The sequence below is a fragment of the Cucurbita pepo genome, chromosome LG10 (assembly GCF_002806865.2).
Source record: "Cucurbita pepo subsp. pepo cultivar mu-cu-16 chromosome LG10, ASM280686v2, whole genome shotgun sequence".
Lineage (NCBI taxonomy): Eukaryota > Viridiplantae > Streptophyta > Magnoliopsida > Cucurbitales > Cucurbitaceae > Cucurbita > Cucurbita pepo.
The window spans coordinates 4,810,793-4,830,427 of NC_036647.1; the positions used below are offsets into that span (position 1 = coordinate 4,810,793).

The 19,635-nt window shown below is 36.1% G+C and overlaps 6 protein-coding genes across 11 annotated transcripts; 3 read left to right on the forward strand and 3 right to left on the reverse strand.

Moving 5' to 3' along the window:
- Positions 1 to 177: 177 nt before the first annotated feature.
- On the forward strand, positions 178 to 3,711 carry LOC111803550 (protein MODIFIER OF SNC1 11-like). 3 transcript variants are annotated; one of them, XR_002816387.1, is made up of 6 exons: positions 178 to 601; positions 1,537 to 1,617; positions 1,728 to 1,853; positions 2,001 to 2,061; positions 2,176 to 2,270; positions 2,410 to 3,711. XR_002816387.1 is itself a non-coding variant. In XM_023688013.1 (6 exons), exons 1-5 carry the CDS (start codon positions 294 to 296, stop codon positions 2,212 to 2,214), a joined length of 615 nt encoding a protein of 204 aa, XP_023543781.1. In that variant the 5' UTR covers positions 178 to 293; the 3' UTR covers positions 2,215 to 2,253; positions 2,410 to 3,711. The 3 variants fall into 3 exon arrangements, 2 of the variants coding, with proteins under 2 accessions (XP_023543781.1, XP_023543782.1); XM_023688013.1 differs by having other exon boundaries at positions 2,176 to 2,253; XM_023688014.1 differs by having other exon boundaries at positions 2,176 to 2,235.
- A 1,622-nt stretch (positions 3,712 to 5,333) lies between these two features.
- Positions 5,334 to 11,399, forward strand: LOC111803553 (dirigent protein 17-like). 4 transcript variants are annotated; one of them, XM_023688018.1, is made up of 3 exons: positions 5,338 to 5,596; positions 8,623 to 8,687; positions 10,602 to 11,399. In XM_023688018.1, the coding sequence occupies exon 3, from the start codon at positions 10,637 to 10,639 to the stop codon at positions 11,153 to 11,155; it is 519 nt and encodes a 172-aa protein (XP_023543786.1). In that variant the 5' UTR covers positions 5,338 to 5,596; positions 8,623 to 8,687; positions 10,602 to 10,636; the 3' UTR covers positions 11,156 to 11,399. The 4 variants fall into 4 exon arrangements, with proteins under 4 accessions (XP_023543787.1, XP_023543786.1, XP_023543785.1 ...); XM_023688017.1 differs by having other exon boundaries at positions 5,339 to 5,598; positions 8,539 to 8,687; XM_023688016.1 differs by having other exon boundaries at positions 5,339 to 5,598; positions 8,626 to 8,687.
- On the reverse strand, positions 5,547 to 7,230 carry LOC111803551. Its single transcript, XM_023688015.1, has 3 exons — positions 6,227 to 7,230; positions 5,743 to 6,143; positions 5,547 to 5,638 (listed from the first exon to the last, which is right to left on the reverse strand). Exons 1-3 carry the CDS (start codon positions 6,365 to 6,367, stop codon positions 5,629 to 5,631), a joined length of 552 nt encoding a protein of 183 aa, XP_023543783.1. The 5' UTR covers positions 6,368 to 7,230; the 3' UTR covers positions 5,547 to 5,628.
- A 771-nt stretch (positions 11,400 to 12,170) lies between the features above and the next one.
- Positions 12,171 to 13,879, forward strand: LOC111804192 (pentatricopeptide repeat-containing protein At2g37320). The gene has a single exon (XM_023688912.1). It carries the CDS (start codon positions 12,227 to 12,229, stop codon positions 13,814 to 13,816), a length of 1,590 nt encoding a protein of 529 aa, XP_023544680.1. The 5' UTR covers positions 12,171 to 12,226; the 3' UTR covers positions 13,817 to 13,879.
- On the reverse strand, positions 13,835 to 17,039 carry LOC111804194. Its single transcript, XM_023688914.1, has 6 exons — positions 16,720 to 17,039; positions 16,243 to 16,378; positions 15,347 to 15,431; positions 15,206 to 15,253; positions 14,455 to 14,555; positions 13,835 to 14,307 (listed from the first exon to the last, which is right to left on the reverse strand). The coding sequence occupies exons 1-6, from the start codon at positions 16,898 to 16,900 to the stop codon at positions 14,175 to 14,177; spliced, it is 684 nt and encodes a 227-aa protein (XP_023544682.1). The 5' UTR covers positions 16,901 to 17,039; the 3' UTR covers positions 13,835 to 14,174.
- LOC111804193 (pathogenesis-related protein 1-like) lies at positions 16,859 to 18,543 on the reverse strand. The gene is made up of 2 exons (XM_023688913.1): positions 17,422 to 18,543; positions 16,859 to 16,967 (listed from the first exon to the last, which is right to left on the reverse strand). Exon 1 carries the CDS (start codon positions 18,361 to 18,363, stop codon positions 17,497 to 17,499), a length of 867 nt encoding a protein of 288 aa, XP_023544681.1. The 5' UTR covers positions 18,364 to 18,543; the 3' UTR covers positions 16,859 to 16,967; positions 17,422 to 17,496.
- Positions 18,544 to 19,635: the final 1,092 nt, after the last annotated feature.

Consider the following 19,635-nt stretch of genomic DNA (forward strand, 5'->3'; position numbering starts at 1 on the left):
ATATATATATATTTTTTTTTTTTTTATACCTTTTTTACGTAATAAATAATGAATTGGTAAATAGAGTAGACCCAATGAAAACTAAGCACGTGTACATAAGAACCGGAGATATATTTTGACACGAATTTACATTATTGACCCTGCCCTTCTCATCCACGATGTGAAATATCTGACCAGACTGAAAAAACGAATAGAAACTTGTGCTCCCTCCTTCACGCGGCAATTCCCCTTGTTGCGTTCGTGGTTCGCAAGCAGCCTCCGATTAGGTTTCGGTTCTCAAATCTGCTCCTCTAATGGCGACGGTAGCATCTTCTGGAATCAATGACATTAGTAATAGCAAGAATCCGCTTGGAGAAAACCCTAGTCAAACCCTAGACCCGACGATTTCTTCCTCGGCTCAGCCTCCTGCCTCTGTTCCGCTGTCGTCAACTGATGGCGAGTCTTCCAAGGAAGGGGATGAATCGAAGGGCTCCGATAAGACGTCGGTTGAAGGTGATGGCGAACCTGTTTCTGATGTCCAGAGGAAAATGCGCCGTGCTGAGCGTTTTGGGATTTCGGTGCAATTGTCTGAAGAAGAAAAACGTAATTCTCGAGCAGAACGGTAAGTCTATTTATCAGTTTGCGGTTTCCGCCTCACGCCTGTGCTCGTCCTTGTGATGCTGCGTATTTGAATCCACTTATTTTGTGAGATCATGCCCTTCTTCATAGTTATTTTGCTATGATTTCTTTGAAACTATTTATTTTTCTCTCATTTTATAGACAAATGTAGGGATAAGTCACTGGTATAAATATTACGTTACTTTATCATAAACTGCCTCAGTAGGGATTTTAACGAACTCAAAAGTTCAATTATCTCCCGGCACAGGTTAGACTGATGGTTTGCTCATGCACTTATGAGGTCGTTTGGAACTTGTAGATTATGATTTTCAGGAGTATACCAACACTGTATTGTTATATTAGTCCATTGTATCGGTTTTAATGCCCAATCTAATTGTTTATGTTTTGGTAATGGCTTGAAATTCCAATCGGAATGGTGTAAGTTTGAAATCCAAAATGATTACAGTGGCTTATTGATTGATGTGTGTCAAATATCATCGATTCAGTGTTACATCTGTGTAAAAAGAAAGAAGAAAGTTGCAGGCTTTTCTTTCTTCTATCCCTTCTCAAGTGAAATGTGGAGCCATTTGTTATGCCCTTTCAATCTGTCTCGGGGCTTCCCTAATTGTGCATCTCATGGCACAAAGCAGATGTGGTTTTGCACTTTCTTAATTATGAAAGCCTCGTGGTCTTGTCTATAGTGTTCTGTGGCGAGTTTGGTTGGAAAGAGCTGCTAAAATCTTTGAAGAAAAGTTGAAAAATGGAGACGTTGTGTGGGAATTAATTCATTTGTTGGGCTCATATCGGCGTTCTGTCTTCTCGGTTCAATAATTAAAATATTCATCGTTTCCTTTCTTTATCCAAGTTTTGTTCAGAGCTAAGTTTCTCTATTATTTTTCTGTAAAATATTTTAATGTTGATTTCTGGGGACGATTGCAGGTTTGGTATGGGCACCACAACTAATGGATTGGGAGCATCAAATAAGTCAGAGGAGGTGAAGAGAAAGGCTAGAGCTGAGAGGTAGTTTCCATTTCTTTATGGATTGATAGCTCATCCTGTCAAAGAAATTGTATTTATTGTCTTTCACTCAAACTTTCTTTCAAACTTTTGCCAATTTTTTTATTATTTAGATTTGGGCTTCCTGCATCTGTGGCCACTGATGATGAGGCAAAGAAGAAAGCTCGACTTGGTAGGTTTTCTTCAACATCAAAGCCAGACTCCCAGGAGGAAGAAAAGAGGAAAGCGAGGGCAATCAGGTAGTGGGCGTATTTTTCTGTTCCCCTGGTTGTAGCTAATATTTCCAGTTCCATTGTCTGTGGTTCGTGGAAATCTTATATGGAGTCTGCAAATATTAGAATGCATCTAACATATTGTTTGTTTTTCCCTTTATTTTCTGGGTGAAGGTTTTCTAATCTAACATCAAACTCCCTCACACAAGAGGATGGGAAGGGAAACATTGAGACGGTAATGTTATCCTTTTATGCTTATTTTGTTTTCTTGTAGTATTTAGGAAACAGAAGTGTGTACTTTTTTTCAGTGCTCTTGTTCCCATTAATGATTCCCATTGTCTGTAATCAGATTGCAGATATTGCAGGCAAGGCTGGAGGTGGTGCCTGAAAAGAACATTCCCTGTTGATGGCAAGATAGCTTTTGCTTGTAATTTTCTTCTGTTGGTTCGTGTTTCCTTTCTAAGTCTGATTGGCATTTGGCCTCCAGAACGTTACATCTTATCCAAATCTAGTGTTTCTTGTTATGCCTTTTCTTTTTATATCTCTGCTATTTAATCTAATGAATTATTTCTTTCTCTGGCAGGTCTAATAGCCTGGTTATAATTCCCCGTAATGGCTTCCATACCCATGTTCATTCCTTTATATTATTATCTAGTTCAAAAGTCTTCCATTCTGAGGGCAGAATCAATACTGCAAGGTGCTTTGCTCCATGTTTCACTGAGACGAGGTTCCCTAGATTCAGTTGTGTCAGGTTATTAATTCTCTGGTTAGGTGTTATAGTAATAGAAAATACCTCCCTAGGTCAAGCCTATCTTACGGTTTGTTAAGAATATCAGAAATCTCTGAATTTTTTATCCCTCCAATGTTTTGGTTATCATCTTCAGTTTATATCTCCCTTGTGATGGCAAGTTGGATGTTCATGATACCATTTGAACGGCAGTGCTAGGTTTCCATGTGCACTGTTTCCATCTGATACTGACTGGTTGAAATTTACTAATTTTGTCGAATTCTCCTTCGGGATTAGAAAGCTAACAGTTTCTTGCTTTACTTTGAGTTTATATCATCAGGTTTTTAGTTTTATAGCGCTATAATTTAGTTTGGATTTTAGGTTGTTTCTTTTTAATGGTAGGTTTTTCTTTTTGCTGACTGTAATAATGTAAGATTAATGGCCAAGTCTCAATGGTAGGAAACTCGCACATATCTTTTGACTTTTCTTTTTCAGAAGCAGATCAAGAGTTTGAGCGCAGCTAGTTATTATCCAATCATTTACGATTGAGGTTTGGTTTCTTTGTATGATGCCACCACATCTCATCTCATGGCATCAGTGATAATTACTCATCATGGAAAGGACTTCTACACTTTTTAGATGCCTAGTTTTAGTATGACCTGAAGAATAGTTCAATTAGAATGGTCGTATGTTGAATCTTATTTAGAAATGCCGTTCAAAATGTCATCATGAGATAACAGCTCCAACTTGTGTGAGAATAAACTGAAGATAAGTCTTGGGAGGGGAAGTAATTATCTATTCCCTTGGTAAGTTGTCGTGTGGGAGAAGCTGAATTCCCTCTTCTAACTTGGAAGTTTCTGATATTCTTGCTTGGTAATATAGGATGGACCGAGTCTTTGGAGGTATTTGTTGTGGCCCTCTTTAGAAGTCTCTGCATGTATTGAGGCCTGTATCTGAGAATGGATTGTGTACTCTAAAAATAGGTGTCTCTGTCAAGTTTCTGTTGCTTCTTTCTTCGTTTCCTTTTATCTTATTTGCATAGCTAGTCAGCAGCTACGTGTATTTAGTTTCTTTTGGATTTTTGGTTGGATGTAATGGTATGGAATGGCCGCACACATTTATCGAGGGAATCAATCTTTTGATCAAAAGTTCTTTTTAGATAGATACATATTTTTTTCTCCTTGCTTGATTTGCCCGTGCAAGTTGTATTTTTGTCAATGGATCATCCTATTTACTGCATGCTTAGAAATCTCATCTTGTAGATGGTTATGTTCTTTGGCATGCTGCTCAAGCTTTGTGGAGGAGAACATCAACCTGGTATGTTTGTGTTTCTTAGCTTCTCTCTATCCGTTTGGTCCATTAATTTTCAAAATTATGCATTTAGTTCTCAAGCTTTTGAACTTTTTCAACTTCATAGATTTGCTAGACACAAAATCGATAATTTTGAGTTCCATTAGCCATAAAATTCAAGATTTGATCTATTTTAATTTGTTAGTTTGTTAGTGATTTATTAGATACAAATTTGAACATGTAGATCGGTTAGATACAAAAATGAAAGTTTAGGAACTATTACACACTCTCGGAAGTTCAATGACAAAATAAACACAAATCCTACTCATAGATCAATATCATATCAATATTTTCTTGCCTCTTTTTGTTGGTTATGAGTTTTGGTTGATATTAAGATAGGATATGAATATGAAGTATGGTTCATGTCATTGTACTTTTTACTGTGATCCTAGCTTTTCAGAAGTTCTGAAATTTGATTGTTGTCATATTTAAAAGACAGGTACCCATCTGCTATCATAGCAGGCACATTATCTTGGTAATCTTAATATATTGAATCATATTTTCTGTAATTTGAAGTTTGATCGAAGTTGAAGGATCAAAATAGAAAGCATCTTAATGTGTCGGGACTAACTCTATAGTTTTAAAATATTCATATTGTTACAAGTAACACCGCTTACAAAAATATTAATCCCTTTACCACATTCTTTTTTTTTATATATGTAAATGAAATAGAATAATTTATGTTCTCTGCTTTCATGTGATTTCTTCGGTTTTTTTTTTTCTTTTTTCTAAATTTTAAATGTTATAAATGATGTTATACTTCAATGGTGGTTGTATACCACAACTTCAGCTAAATCATTTCCCATGCCCTCAAGTGACTTAGCAGCGAAATGTGACCCACCATTTGATTTAAGGTAAATCGTGTACTACCAATAGTTATAGACTGTGAGCCGTTTGTTGTTACTCTCTTGCATGCATATATAAAACCTCTTTCAAAATCTCTTTCGAAAAGAAAATCTCTCTGTCCTCGTCTTCTAAAATCTTTTTCTTAAATCGAGGCCAAAGGCTCGATCATACATCGCAGTCCGCTGTCATCAAAAGTGCGATTGTGACACGTGGTATCTAGCCCAACATTTGACAACAAAATTTTGCTAGTAGTGTGTACCAAGTTTAATAAAATTATATAAAATTTTAATTATAAATATTTAATATAACCTATATTTCTATAATTAAATATATTGTATTTGGTAGAGTAAATAATATTAAATGAGAATAAGTATATTATAAAATTTATATAAACTTCATTTGATTTAATTTTTCTTCATTTATAAATAATATGACTTAAATTTTAGAGTATAGTGTATATTTAGCCATTATTCTCAAATGATTTAAATAAATTTATAAATAATTAGTACGATAATTCAATTGAAAAATTAATTATAAATGTCATATTTTAAAAATTAAATATAATATAAGAACTTGAATTCTTCGTTGAAAAAGATTTTGTTAGCCAAAAATCTCTCAAACCTTTGTTTTTCTAAATATTTTTTGGTTTCGTTCTTTCTTCATATAGAGAGACACTGCGTTTCCATCTAATTTCTATAAATTAAATGAGTTCTGGAAATTTCCTCTGATGTGCTTCGGAGCATCATGAACTTCTGTTGCCCTCTCATGGATTGCTTTCATCTTCATCGCCCCGGTCTTTGAGTTTGCCGCCGGCGTCGCTCCGGGAACAGATGCTATCAAATTATCAGTGTAATGCTTGTTCTCTTTCTCCTTTACTTCTCATGAAAAGCTTGAAACAATTGTAATCGTAATTAGGGCGGGGCTTAGGTTAATTCATATGAAATGGTGAAGTTTTGCGAGTTTGAAGGGGAGCGGGAGGGGGAATTTTAGTACCTTTGATCTTTTCTTTGGGGGATTTGAGAAGATCGGTGGGGATCGGTGCAGGAATTGTTGCGAGATTCGGAGTTAGGGCTTGAATTTGCTCGATCTGGAGTATTCTGATTAGGTTTTTTCTCATCGCGCTGTTTGGATGTGGCGATTTCTGGAACTTTCTCGCATTGATTTTCCGAGATCGTTGAATCCACATTCTCTGATCTTGATTCTTGGTTTTCTGTTTCCTTTAAGGCTGAGGAATTTGTCGAACTATCTGATAAAGTTGAAATTTCTGAGGCTACTAATGATGTTGAGGAGGCAATGTTGAGGGATTCAAGCTTCTTTATCAAGAGTTTAAGCCTCTTCTCAGCTTTGTTCCTTAGCTCTGTCTCCCTTCGAATCTGATTCTCCAACTCTATCAACTTCAGAACACCAGAAAAAACCTCGTGAAAATCACACATTGGAAAAAGAAATGCAGAATGTGAACAATGATGAAGAACATTACCTTTTCCCCCATAAGCTGTGCCTCTTCTTTGGCTGATCTTGAAGCTTGTCTTTCTGCAAGCAATCTTCCCCTTAAGCAATCCAAAGTTTTCAAACCCTTCCCAACTTCCATTTTCTTTCCACTGCAAGCAACCAAATCCATTTCATTGTCTGTCTTCTTTGCAAGTAGCCATCATTTTCTTTGCCTCTCAGTGCAGAAAACTCCAGCAATCTGCTACATTCACCATCATAGCAATCCCTCAGCTTAAAACAAGTGAAATTGCACTCAGAAATGAAATAGAAATCTGGGGAGAGAAGGGTTTTAGGAAATTTAAATCACTGGTCTCGTTCTTGGAGTGGAGATTCGATGATAGTTCAGAAACCAAGATGCTGTAGTCAGTGTCACAAAACCCAGAGCCTTGGCCTCTTTCTTATTATTAACCATACCCAATGCCTTCGTGACAGTTGTTCATCCCTTTCTAGTTCCTAAAATTGAACCCTCCCTTTATTTATTATTGTGCAATTCCTGTCTAGACTCATAAATTTACTATACATGACAAAGAATTTGTTTGGTGGTGGTTGATGGAAAACAGAATTTCTAAAACAATTCTAACTTTTTACTGTTTGCACAAGCTTTCTGGGTTTCTTGTGAAGCCAAAACTTCTTACAAATTATGATTATGTTAATCAAATCCATAGTGTATGAAGTTTGCAAAGATTGGAGGTCATATTTGTTCAAACTATTTAGAACTCACCCATCCTTAATTTTCTAACTTAGAAACTATTTATTAAGCTTTCTTTCTTCTCTGTTTAGTTCAATTGGATGATAGTTTGTTAATTTATTGAAAGAAAAGGAACCTTGTGGATGAGAGGGCTTAGGGTTCTGTGCCCTTTAAATTAAATAATGTGTAGTCTATACTTACCCTAATAGGTTATAGATTCTTTATTCTTTATGCTGTAATGAACAAAAGAGTCATCTTTTTTTTATTTTATTATTATTTTTATTTTTTATATATATACTTTCAACTATATTAATTTTGAAATTTCAATAGGGTACACGGGTTGAGTTGGTGAAACCTTTGGGATCAACCCAAAATTTTGAGATGGTAGCTTGAGCAATTCGAATAGAGTTCACAATATAACTTGGTCTACTTTTTTTCTTTTTAGTTGAGTTGTCGGGTTGTTTTTTTTTAATTATTAAAAAAAAAAATCTACTTATCTACGGTACATGTTAAATTAATAAATTACAATAATAATAGATCACTAATATGAGTTGGAAAATGTAAATATTCTTAATTTTTATAAAATCTTAAAAGTAGGGTAGAGTTGGGTTCTAGCACTGTTTTCGAGCTTTTTGGGTAGACTCGACAAAAAAAAAATGTAAACTAACCCGATTTACGGTTTTAAAAAAATTTAACAAAAGAAAATCTAATTCAATCTAACTTGAATAGTTGGGTTGAATTCCTAAAAGTTAAAAAACCTAAGAGATAAATTTTTTAAGAAAGAAAAAAAAAAAGTGGGAGTGGCATGCTTTGAACTTTGAAGGCATGCCATTGGTAGGGCATACGTAGCAATTATCATCTTCAATTATGTGAACTTAAGAAAAAGAAATGCAACAATTCAACATTATTGTCATTATATTTACTTTCCCAAAATGGCTCCACTTTCCAGTTTCGAACCCATTTCTTTAAGAAAGGATTCATATACATGATTCTATTTATTTTTTATTTTTTATTTTTCGTATATATATACATATATTGAACTTTATATTGAAATGTTTTATTTTGTTCTTTAAATTTCTATAAATATAATTTTTTGTTAATATTTTATTGTTGCATGTAATAGAAATCCTAAGCCATTCTTTCGGATATGGTACTCAATTAAGACAAGACAATTAAGAAACTTTGGTTCATATCCGTTTAAGACTTCTTATCTTCTAGAACGAATCGTTACTTTAGGGTTTATAATTCTAAATTTTTTTACCTTTTAATTTTTCATCATTTAAAATATTAATTGTTTAGAATGAAGAAATCATCGTGAGGTTGGAAGTTCATTTAAAATAGTGTTTTATTCTAAATTTTCAATTTCAATAAATTTCTGTAATCATTTTAAACATTAAAGATATTGCAATTTAAATCTTTAATAAGTTCCCCTTCAAATATTGTTAATCCTCTGATATTTTTATTGAAATTAATGAATATATTAAAAAAGTTATGTACGATTTTTTGGGTTAAAATTGTAGTATTTATTTTAGCTTATAATTTTATTTGATAAAATTATTATATGAATATGATTTAATTTTGATTTTTTTTTTTTCAATTTATAAAATTGAAAGATAAGCCGCTATGAATTACGGATTATACATTATTTCGAGAAAAGAAAAACGCTTGGAATTTATGGAAAATCGTTGTATTTGAAGAAGTCGATGACGAGGAGAAGCGTTCGAGGAACTGATGATCGTCAATGAACCAATAGTTTTCACAGGTATGTTTTAGCGAATTCATTTTACGTATTCAACTTGATGATCTGTACTTCATGCCGTCTCAATTTTAGCAGAGGAATAATTTCATCTGGAAATCGAATGGNTTTTTTTTTTTTTTTTTTTTTTTTTTTCTTTCTTTTGTTCAATTAATCGAGGGCTTTGACCAAGCGAAATCCTGATTTGGAATAAAAGAAATCGCTCGTTCAATCAGAGCAACGTAAATAGAGCTATAGTTTGAGTTTCCTCTGTTAGAAGCATTTAATATTGGTTTAGGTCTTTGATTGTCGCATTGGAGTTGAAAATTGTATGAAGATCGAGGAGATTTGATTCTCAGGTGTCTATTTACAAGAATCTTCCTCCCAGTTTCTCACTTATTGGTGAGAGCGCAACCAAAATCTTGTTTGTTTGTTTGTTTGTTTCTAGTTTCAAATGTCACGAACTTTTGAAATTTTGAAATCTGATTCTGCTGCGTCTCAAACTTGATGGAATTCCCACGGCATACCTTTTTAGGCAGAGGATGCCGTGAATCTGTCAATTTTGAACCTAATAGATTGCGGGACTATGTGCCTTTCTATATTGAATTGTTTCTGAATGTAGAGAAAGCTCGAGTAGAATTCCTCATCCATCTTCATTGATTAACAAGATATGTTAGCTTTGGTTTGTTTTTGGGCAGATAATCCAAGTTTCTAAGTTCAGATATTTCCATCTTTGAGCACTATAACATATTGTATAGAATCAAGAAACAGTAAATTTCTATGTATTCTCCACATGAGTTGTATATGTATGTGCGTATGTAGGGTTCAAGGTTGAAAATGAATGGTTGGTCTTGAAGGTGATAGAATTTCAAGTGAATTTTGATTTTCTGATGTTTGATTTTGCCTTAAACGTCAGGTTTTTGTCGATTATTTCTTGTGTGGTATATAATTTATTTTGCATCTNAAAAAAAAAAAAAAAAAAAAAAAAAAAAAAAAAAAAAAAAAAAAAAAAAAAAATACCACCGCCAGTAGATATTGTCCGCTTCAGCTCGATATATATTGCCATCAACCTTACGATTTTAAAATGCGTTTACTAGGGAGAGGTTTCCACACCTTTATAAGGAATGTTTCGTTCCCCTCTCCAATTGATGTGGGATCTCACAATCCACCCCCTTGGAGGCCAATGTCCTTGCTAAGACACTGCTCGGTGACTGGTTCTGATACCATTGGTTACAGCCCAGACCCACCGCTAGTAGATATTGTTCGTTTCGCCCCGTTACGTATCACCATCAACCTCACAGTTTTAAAAACTCATCTACTAGGGAGAGGTTTCCACACTCTAATAGGAAGGTTTCGTTCCCCTCACTAGCCGATGTGGGATCTCACAATCTAGCCCTTGGGAGCTAGCACCCTCGCTAACACAATGCCCGGTGACTCGCTCTAATACCATTTGTAACAGTCAAGACCCACCACTAGCAGACATTGTCCGCTTTGACCTGTTACGTATCGCCGTCAGCCTCACGGTTTTAAAGCGCAACGGCTAGGGAGAGATTTCCACACCCTTATAAGAAATGTTTCGTTCCCTTCTCTAACCAATGTGGGATCTCACATTGATCTATTGATCTTCTTTTGATGTTGAATGTTATTTGAGTTGAATGTTATTTGAAGGGCTAATCCATGACAACTAAAGTAGGATTCACATGTTTATTATTGAATATAGTACAATGAGAGATATGGTCTTAAATAAACAAATGAACAAAAACATGTCTCAGGAGTGATGGCTTTTCATTTTATGTTCTTTCTTTTTTTCTGCCCCATGTATGTTGCTGAATTCACTTTCACTTTTAGCTGGTGTTCTGACACTCTGATCCAATCAACAATACATCAATTGTGGTTATATACACTTTTTAGTAACCTGAAACTGTTTTGGCTTCTTCATAGGACTGTGTGTTTGCTGCAAGCTCAAGGTTGTTTAAATGGAGATACCCAGGAAAGAACATGATTCTGAACCTTCATTTTCCAATGTTTACAAACTACCAGGAGAGCCTGCTATAGTAATTAACGGGGTGCCTGATATAGTTGCTTGTGACACTGCCCTTCCTCTTTGTGATTCTCTGAATAATGAAAAACTACTCGGAAGTACAGGTTTTGGTGAGTGGTTAGAAGGTAGAGTTGTAAACAAAATGTTTGGCGATCGGTATTACTACGGCGTCATAATCGAGTTCGACAAAGATACGGGATGGTACAGAGTGGAGTATGAAGACGGAGACTTCGAAGATCTCGATTGGCATGGACTCGAACAGGTGCTTTTGCCCATGGATATTACAGTTCCATTGAAAGCATTAGCATTGAAAACTCTGAAGAGAAACAGGAAGGCCCAGAAGAACAGGAAGAACAAGACTGGAAACAGACGGGTGGATGCCAAAGAAATGGAAGGCAGGAGGAAGAAGAGCGTGGAAAGTATAGTTGTGTCACCTACAGAGCCTGCAGCCTGAGTTGTTTTGCTTCTTTTTAGCCCATTAGCGAGTGACTAAGCACAATTTGGCCCTGTTTTGCTTAGTAAATGGGTGGAATCAAGTGTTCTTGGCACTCTTTCTTGCTCAGCAGGTAGTGTTAGTGTTCTTTATGGGTAATCTTTATTCATCCAATTTATTATCAACTTGAAGAGAGGAAGAGAGTCTAGAGAGGTGCAAAAATAACCTGTCATTAGGATGGGGTTTTTTCCCCTTTAATCTCCCATTAACCTGTCAAATCCGCCTTTTCTTTTATTCTTTCGTAAGTAATAGTATTACCGGTCAAGTCATAATATTACCCGTCATCTTTTAAAAACTTTTTAAAATCATCGTTATAGTATAAATTTGTTAAAATGTTCGATGAAAATTGGGATATGGAATGATGTGGTGATGACTTAGAATAAAAATTAAGGTTTGAATATAATTATGGTTTGAGCACTAGTCACAATTACGCTATTGTGATAGTGGGAAAACGATTGTGCCACACTTGTTCCTACTCAACAAACAAATCAGCCGTGAGAAATTTGGACTTCGTAGACAATGTTAGCGTGTCTCCCGATTATTTCATAGAGACAATCGGGAGACGGGATGACCTATTACATGTTAGAGCTTATCGTTAAGATTCAAATTAAAAAAAAAACCAATTATCCATTCAATATAATAATGATCAGCATTCAGATAGTTTCATGAATCTATATAATCTTTCTCCTTTGCGTAACTTTAAGACCCAATCAATAGACACCACGTTCAAAGTCGAAATGGTTATCATATCAAGACACCACATTCATGGACAATGTTAGCGTATGACTCGAGGATTCGAACCTCATGGACAACGTTAACATATGCTTGAGTCTCAAGTTATGTTTGCTAAAAATGTTTTAAAAAGGTTGAAAATAATTTTAGAAATGTTTTAAAAAGGTTGAAAATAATTTTAGAAATGTTTTAAAAAGGTTGAAAATAATTTAATAGAAAGCAATCTTATAAGCTCAAACTTTCCCAACCCCTTTAATATGCGGCATTTTTTGCTCAATTAGAGCTCAGAGGTAATTTTGAATGACAGTTCGTCTTCTTCATACGCTCTTCGTGATATCTGAATCTTCTGCACTTCTTTGTAGGCATGGGTTCCATATAGTAACCTCCATTAGGCTTTTCTCTTACTTCAAACGCAACACCCTTCCGACCACAAGTTTACCTAAACCTCCTAGACTTCTGGATCTCATTTCTCCAAAGGGAAATGCCGCCTCTGAAAGTCGCCAAACCCATCTTCGGCTCATCAAGGACTTTTTACAAACAGATTCCGATCAATGTCGATCTCAAACCCTTTCCGATGGTTTTGATTCTGATTCAGTTTTTTTATCCAAGGATTCCTCCAGTGTTCTTGATCAAGAACGTGAGTCTGGTCACTGGGGTTTTCAGTTGTTCGCAGGGAGATTTGAATTTGATGCGAACGATATATCCAGCGCTTTGAGTTTGTGCTGTTCTCAGCGCAATCTTCGTGGTGGTATTCAGTATCATTCTGTGGCAATACGAACTGGGTTTATTGCCAATGTGTATGTAGGAAGTTCGCTGGTAAGTTTATACGGAAAGTGTTGGGAGATGACTGACGCATGTCAAGTGTTTGATGAAATGCCTGTGAGAAATGTTGTGTCATGGACAGCCATGATTGCTGGGTTTGCTCAAGAATGGCAAGTTGATATGTGCTTGGAGCTTTTCCAACAGATGAAAAGAATGGCATTACGACCCAATGAGTTTACTTTTGCCACCATATTGAGCGCTTGCACTGGCAGTGGAGCCCTTGGAGTTGGAAGAAGCCTCCATTGTCAAACATTCAAAATGGGCTTTGATTCTCATGTTCATATTGCAAATGCTCTGATCTCAATGTACTGTAAATGTGGAGCTCTTAACTTTGCAGTATACTTGTTTGAAGCCATGGAAGTTAAAGACACTGTTTCTTGGAATTCCATGATTGCTGGCTATGCCCAACATGGGCTCTCTCTGCAAGCCATTGATCTTTTTGAAGCAATGAGGAAGCAGCAGCAAGTGGAAGCCGATGGCATCACTTTCCTTGGTGTTCTGTCCTCATGTAGACATGGGGGGCTTGTGGAAGAGGGTAGATATTACTTCAATCTTATGGTCGAGCTCAGTTTGAAACCGGAGTTGGATCATTATTCGTGTGTTATCGATCTGCTTGGCCGAGCTGGGCTACTGAAAGAGGCTCAAAACTTCATTGAGAAGATGCCCATATCTCCAAATTCTATAGTTTGGGGATCGCTTCTCTCTGCTTGCAGGCTTCATGGGAATGTCTGGATAGGACTGAAGGCAGCAGAGAGTAGATTGTTACTGCAACCCGATTGTGCTTCGACGCACTTGCAGTTGGCTAATCTGTATGCAAGAGCAGGGTACTTGGACGACGCAGCGAGATTGAGGAAGATGATGAAAGACAAAGGGCTGAAGACTTCTCCTGGATATAGTTGGATTGAGATTCAGAATAAGGTTTACAGATTTAAAGCAGAAGATAAGTCAAACCCTGTAATGATTGAGATTTTTGGTGTTATGGATGGCATGGTGAATCACATGAGATCTGTAGGCTGTGTTCCTGAAGTGGACGACGAACTAGAAAATGCTTTACTAGCAACGTCTTAAAACTTCAAACTTGTTAGATACATAATTAAAAGTTCAGCAATCTATTTGGAAGGCCATAGTGAAAAGGGTTGACTAGCAGTCACACGACAAAAACAGCCTAGTTTCACGATAATTCGACAACCTTATTTTTATGTAATCCAGATATCCTTCCTTCCAAATGCAGTTCTTTAGTACAAACAAGCTGCTAATTTGTGAAAAAAAGGAAGAATTCAGGTCACTTTGAATGATGCATGTGACTCTGCTAACTTGAGGCTTGAGATATGAAGATGCAAGTCATAACTCATACGACTACTTCAAGACGCCCAGACACCGAGCCAACGAGAAAAATGTGTAGAATATAGATGACAACAGTAACTAGTTATTGGAGAACCCGCATCAAAATTTGGTTGTTCAGACAAAAGCCTCTGTTCTTGGTAAGAAATGCATGCATTGCTTGGGTTGGTGAAGGGAACAGCACTGTTGCCATTCTGATGGGCTCTGGAATGGATGCCCTGCAATGATGTACAAATGATGCATCACACAGAATTCCTACAAGTACTACAATACTAATTCTGAACTTTTTTTTTAAAAAAAAAAAAAACTATTATTACTTTTTTTCATTGATGTATGAAACTTTGGTACATATAATTGATCTCTACCTGAAAAACATATTGATTGAGGTTGCATCATAGTCACAGCCAGATAAGAAGCGCTCCACGTCATCTAGCGCTGCATTTCGAGGTATTCCTTGCAGAAGGACCTGTATGTACAAAGAAAATTTAATCCCACAGGAAAAAAGTCCGAACCAATCCAGAGTTGAGAGGCTTAAATTTAATATGAGACACCCATTAACTGCAGTCTGCACAATAAGTTGGCACATGATTTTACTAACAACAAACTTACGACCAGAAAGGTAGCCAATTCTTAATCTTGAAATATCAAGTTTCAATTGAAAATCTAATCACATCAGTGCATGTTATCTTTTCATTATAAACGATCTTACGATAAAAACCCTTAATCTTCTAAGTTGAAGTCGTTACAACAGTTTTATATCCTCGAGAAGCTACTAAAGGGCGATCCAGACCAAGGACCTTGGCTAACATTTTTCTTACTCCCTTCTAAACAGTTTAACATGAAAAAGTAGTTTCTCTATAATCAGTTTTAAATTTGGAGATGTAAGGAACAATTCATTGAAATTAACCATCATGCAGTAGAATAGCAGAGAACATATTGATATGTATGCTTGATCCTCGAAACCATGCCATTCGAGCATATGATATTAGATAAACAAAGATAAAGTAGAATGGATTGCTTTCTGATCAAAGATGCCAATAGCAAAAACAAGAATATGAATGGTAAAGAGATTTCTCAATGGACAATAAGTTCATAATTTTCAAAAAATGACATTACAGTTTTTCCATTGTAAGGTGAAAGAAGGTCCCACTGCGAACGATCAGCCTGAAATTTAGAATAGAAGTTAATAGATTTCTAAATTTTAAAACAAGACAAAAAATAAATCCATTTTTTGTTAGATATCCATCAGAACATCACCCGCTCCAATCTGTACATGCGACCTCTTCTTCCAATCACTCGAAAAGCATTATCATAGGCCTTCCGGGAGGGGAATTGCATCATCCTGATTACAACATCCATAAATATTTAATGAAAACCAACCTCGAACACCAGTGTTACTCAACATCCATAAACATTACACAATTGGGTTTCTCCTTAGAAATATAACCCTTTTACAGAAAGGTACAACGCACTTAATTGAACGCATATTCCATAGATTAACATGAAGCTAATAATCCAGGCTAACCCTTTTACAGAAAGGTACAACGCGCTTAATTGAACGCATATTCCATAGATTAACATGAAGCTAATAATCCAGGCTAACCCTTTTACAGAAAGGTACAACGCGCTTAATTGAACGCATATTCCATAGATTAACATGAAGCTAATAATCCAGGCTAACCCTTTTACAGAAAGGTACAACGCGCTTAATTGAACGCATATTCCATAGATTAACATGAAGCTAATAATCCAGGCTAACCCTTTTACAGAAAGGTACAACGCGCTTAATTGAACGCATATTCCATAGATTAACATGAAGCTAATAATCCAGGCTAACCCTTTTACAGAAAGGTACAACGCGCTTAATTGAACGCATATTCCATAGATTAACATGAAGCTAATAATCCAGGCTAACCCTTTTACAGAAAGGTACAACGCGCTTAACTGAACGCATATTCCATAGATTAACATGAAGCTAATAATCCAGGCTTAACGACTGCATTTGTATTAATGCTTTAAGGACCAAAAGGGCAATGAGATATTCTTTGATTATTTTAGTTTCCAAGATGCAGTAGGAATAGAAGCATAACAACGATGGTAAAACCTAATACAGAAAGCATCTATATTCAAAATATGCAAGAGAAGAACATTACATAGAGGTTGGCGTGAAACTCCGGTTGTATTCAACTTTGACATCATCCAAACTCAAATTGCATCCTTCAAGCAAATTGACAATGTCTGTCTTTAGAACATTCCTTGTGATACCATACAATTTTCCATACACCAAACCTGATAACAGTGTAACAAAAAACTCATTAGGCATTGCACTACGTAGAATCAGACAAAAAAATCAGCTACCTAAATGATAACAGTATAGCAGTAAGGACACCAAAAGGCTTTCGTAGCGATTAATGCATTCCAAATTACTCAAACTTACAGAATCAAAAAAACCTGAATCGATTAGGACAATCAGCCGAACTTATTTACCAGAAGCTCAAATAAACGAGAAAGAAAATTGTTCCCAAAATTCTAACCAGCCACAATCTATAAACCCTAAACCTCTCCCAACATAATACACGACACGAGGACATCGTCCAGACTCGGTGAAGACGTAGGAACGAGATTCATACCTGTCGCTCCTGATGTATCGAGAAAAGAATCGGCGGACGATTCAGGAGGTGATTGTTCCCCTTCCGTCGAGAAGAATCTTGAAGATTGGCGGAAAAACACAGGGAGGCCATGATTTGGCGTCGCTGAACGAGAAATGAAGTGCGATCCAAGCGCCTTACGGAGCAGATTGAGATTCGTCATTTTTTCGCAAAGAAAAGGAGAGATAATCGGAGTTTATGGCGCGTTCACTGAGGTGTCGGGGCGGTGGCTGTTCACCGTTCCGAGTTCGAACAAAAAATTTCAGTTTTTTATTTTATTTTTAAATCAATTTTAATTATTTAACAAATTCTCCCTTCAAATAAATTCCTAAATATATATATATATATATATATATATATTGTAGCAAATTTTTATTACTAAATAACTCTTCGAAATTAATATACAATCCATCGTGATCTTCAAAATTTGAAAATATATTTACATTTTTTGAATGAAAAAATAAAAGTAATTAAATTTTAGTGAAGAACAAAATATTAAAAAATAATGACATGATATTTAATAATATTTTAGTGAAGAACAATTTTAGTTACAGAATTTATGCCTTATTTTTTAAGGCGTTGAGTAATGAATGTTACAAAAAAAAAAAACAAAAAGAATTTGTACTAGACGCTCTCTGGAAAAAAGAATGAAAAAGCAAAATCGATTGAAGAAAACCTAAATACCTTTCCTATCCGATTCTCAGGAGTTCGGCCTTCCCATACCAATCTCCAATCGTTTCGAAGATCGAAGATCGAAGATCAACCGATGATTTTCCGGTGAGGCGAGATGCTTTGTTCGTTAGACGGCGGTGACGGTTCAGGTACTTTCGAATTCAGATCAACGGCGACGGTTCCGCCTCCGCCCTCGGCTGTGGCTGTGGCTGTACCGGCTGCGGCTGTGGCTGTACCGGCTGCGGCTGTGGCTGTACCGGCTGCGGCTGTGGCTGTACCGGCGGCCGTGGGTGTGGGTGTGGGTGTAGCGGCTGGGGGTGTGGCAGAGGCATTTACGGTATCGAAGGGGCTCTCATTAACATAATTTCCTGGGGGATCGTACTCACAGATGATCAAAACGCCACCAGTTTGGCACCTGACGCGAGTGCATCCAAGTTTGGTAGTATCTCTCCAAATGACCTGCGTGTAATGGCCGCACATTTCACCCTCGACGCAGGAATTTGTTTGAGCATCGTAATGTCTCCTCTCTTTCGACCACGATTCCACCGCGTCTGTCGGCGTCCAGTGGTCAAGCGCTCCCCAAAACAGATTCTCTCCATACGGACCATACGAGTGAACCATTTTGCAATCAAAAGTACGCTTCGTTCCCCACCGACGCGCGTATCGAGCCAATCCTCTGTCCCAACTTAACGCAGGATGCGTCACGTTCATCCTCACTTTGTTATGCGCTGTCAGAAATTCGCGAGCGTATAAAGGCTTAGAGTGTTTACGCGGCATCGGATTCGCCGTCGCGCCATCGGAAGGGGACTGTTCGTTCTGCGGCGACGGATTTTCCGTCGCGGTCGGTCTATTTCTTCCACTGGAATGGGATATTTTGGTCTCCGGCGAGACGATCGGGATGAAGAGGAGAATGATGCAGAGAAAGAGAGGAGGAAGAACTGAAGGCGGCGACATCTGGAGGAGGAGGAGGAGGGGGAGGCGACGGCGGCGATGGAAGAATAGGTTTTAGGGATTTTGTATTGCAGGGAAGGTGCTGCCCTCAGATCAGAGCAGCGGAACGAGAGGGAATGAGAGGAGCGGAGAGGCGTGTTTGTATCTCAATTTCTCCATAATTTTTCATTTTTGTTTGGTCATTATTTCTTCTCCGTTTAATTTGGTAAATTTCTCTCTCTTTCCTATTTATGTCTTTTTTTCTTCTCTTTTTCTTAATTAATATCATTTTCTTTTTCGCTTAATTCCACTTTTTTATTTAAATCTTTCCTATTTTTGTCTCTATTTTAATTTTTTTTTTTTTTTTTTAAAAAAAAAAAACCATTTCAATCCACTTCTATAATTTCTATTTTAATCAATTTAACTTTATATTAAAAATTATAATATTTGGTTTTAAAATTGGTATTGTAACGATCCGAAATTTTCTGCTACTACCATAAACATTATTGAAGGCGGAAAACTTTATTTAAATTCCATAAAACATAACTTTTATCTAAACTTACGTGTTTCGAAAACATCTTTAAAACGACACAACAAAAGACCCGAAAAAAATAGATAAGGGTTTAAGTTAAAAACATCTCATTCTAGTCTAAAGTATAAAAAGTAAATACCAACTCTTCTATGCATGTGCAATGGTCTCGAGTTGCGATGACGTAAGTCGATGGCTGTGTTTTAAGATAAATGTTATTTTATGAAATTTAAATGAAGTTTTCCGCATTCAATGTTTATGGTATACAGTAGCGACCTTAAATTAAGTAGAAAATTTCGAGTCATTACAGACAGACATTTTCACACATTTATAATGAATATTTGGTTTCCTCTCCCACTAATGTGAGATCTTAAAAATTATTATAATATAACTCTTTCGAGATATTTACGTTAAAAAAATATTTACACTCGAAATATAATTTTATATTCAATCTCATATATTTAATAATATAAAATTATCATCCCGTGTTCTTATCATTGTAAAAGGAAGGGTTTTATTTAATTTTTTTATTTTCATTTTTATCCCCTAACTTTTATTTACTTATTTACATATTAGTCCTTCAATTTTTAAAATATTATACTAAAATATTGTTTCTCACTAAAATTAAATAATAAATAATAAATAATAAATTTTAAAAAAACCACGTCAAACCACAGTTGTAGTAGCAGAACATGCACATACTATGCTTCTCTTTGCATGAAACCGTCAACTTCTTGAGCTCACATTACTATTTAACCCTTTGCACA

Excerpts from the sequence above, each read along its gene's own strand:
- LOC111803550 (XM_023688013.1), top strand. The coding sequence starts at position 294 with ATGGCGACGGTAGCATCTTCTGGAATCAATGACATTAGTAATAGCAAG. Across the intron at positions 1,618-1,727 it reads AGAAAGGCTAGAGCTGAGAG|ATTTGGGCTTCCTGCATCTG; the intron begins GTAGTTTCCATT and ends TTTATTATTTAG. Across the intron at positions 1,854-2,000 it reads AGGAAAGCGAGGGCAATCAG|GTTTTCTAATCTAACATCAA; the intron begins GTAGTGGGCGTA and ends TTCTGGGTGAAG.
- LOC111803551 (XM_023688015.1), bottom strand. The coding sequence starts at position 6,367 with ATGGATTTGGTTGCTTGCAGTGGAAAGAAAATGGAAGTTGGGAAGGGT. Across the intron at positions 6,144-6,226 it reads CACAGCTTATGGGGGAAAAG|TTGATAGAGTTGGAGAATCA; the intron begins GTAATGTTCTTC and ends GGTGTTCTGAAG.
- LOC111803553 (XM_023688019.1), top strand. The coding sequence starts at position 10,637 with ATGGAGATACCCAGGAAAGAACATGATTCTGAACCTTCATTTTCCAAT.
- LOC111804192 (XM_023688912.1), top strand. The coding sequence starts at position 12,227 with ATGACAGTTCGTCTTCTTCATACGCTCTTCGTGATATCTGAATCTTCT.
- LOC111804194 (XM_023688914.1), bottom strand. The coding sequence starts at position 16,900 with ATGACGAATCTCAATCTGCTCCGTAAGGCGCTTGGATCGCACTTCATT. Across the intron at positions 14,556-15,205 it reads CACCTTACAATGGAAAAACT|GTCCTTCTGCAAGGAATACC; the intron begins GTAATGTCATTT and ends TTGTACATACAG. Across the intron at positions 14,308-14,454 it reads TCAATCAATATGTTTTTCAG|GGCATCCATTCCAGAGCCCA; the intron begins GTAGAGATCAAT and ends ACATCATTGCAG.
- LOC111804193 (XM_023688913.1), bottom strand. The coding sequence starts at position 18,363 with ATGTCGCCGCCTTCAGTTCTTCCTCCTCTCTTTCTCTGCATCATTCTC.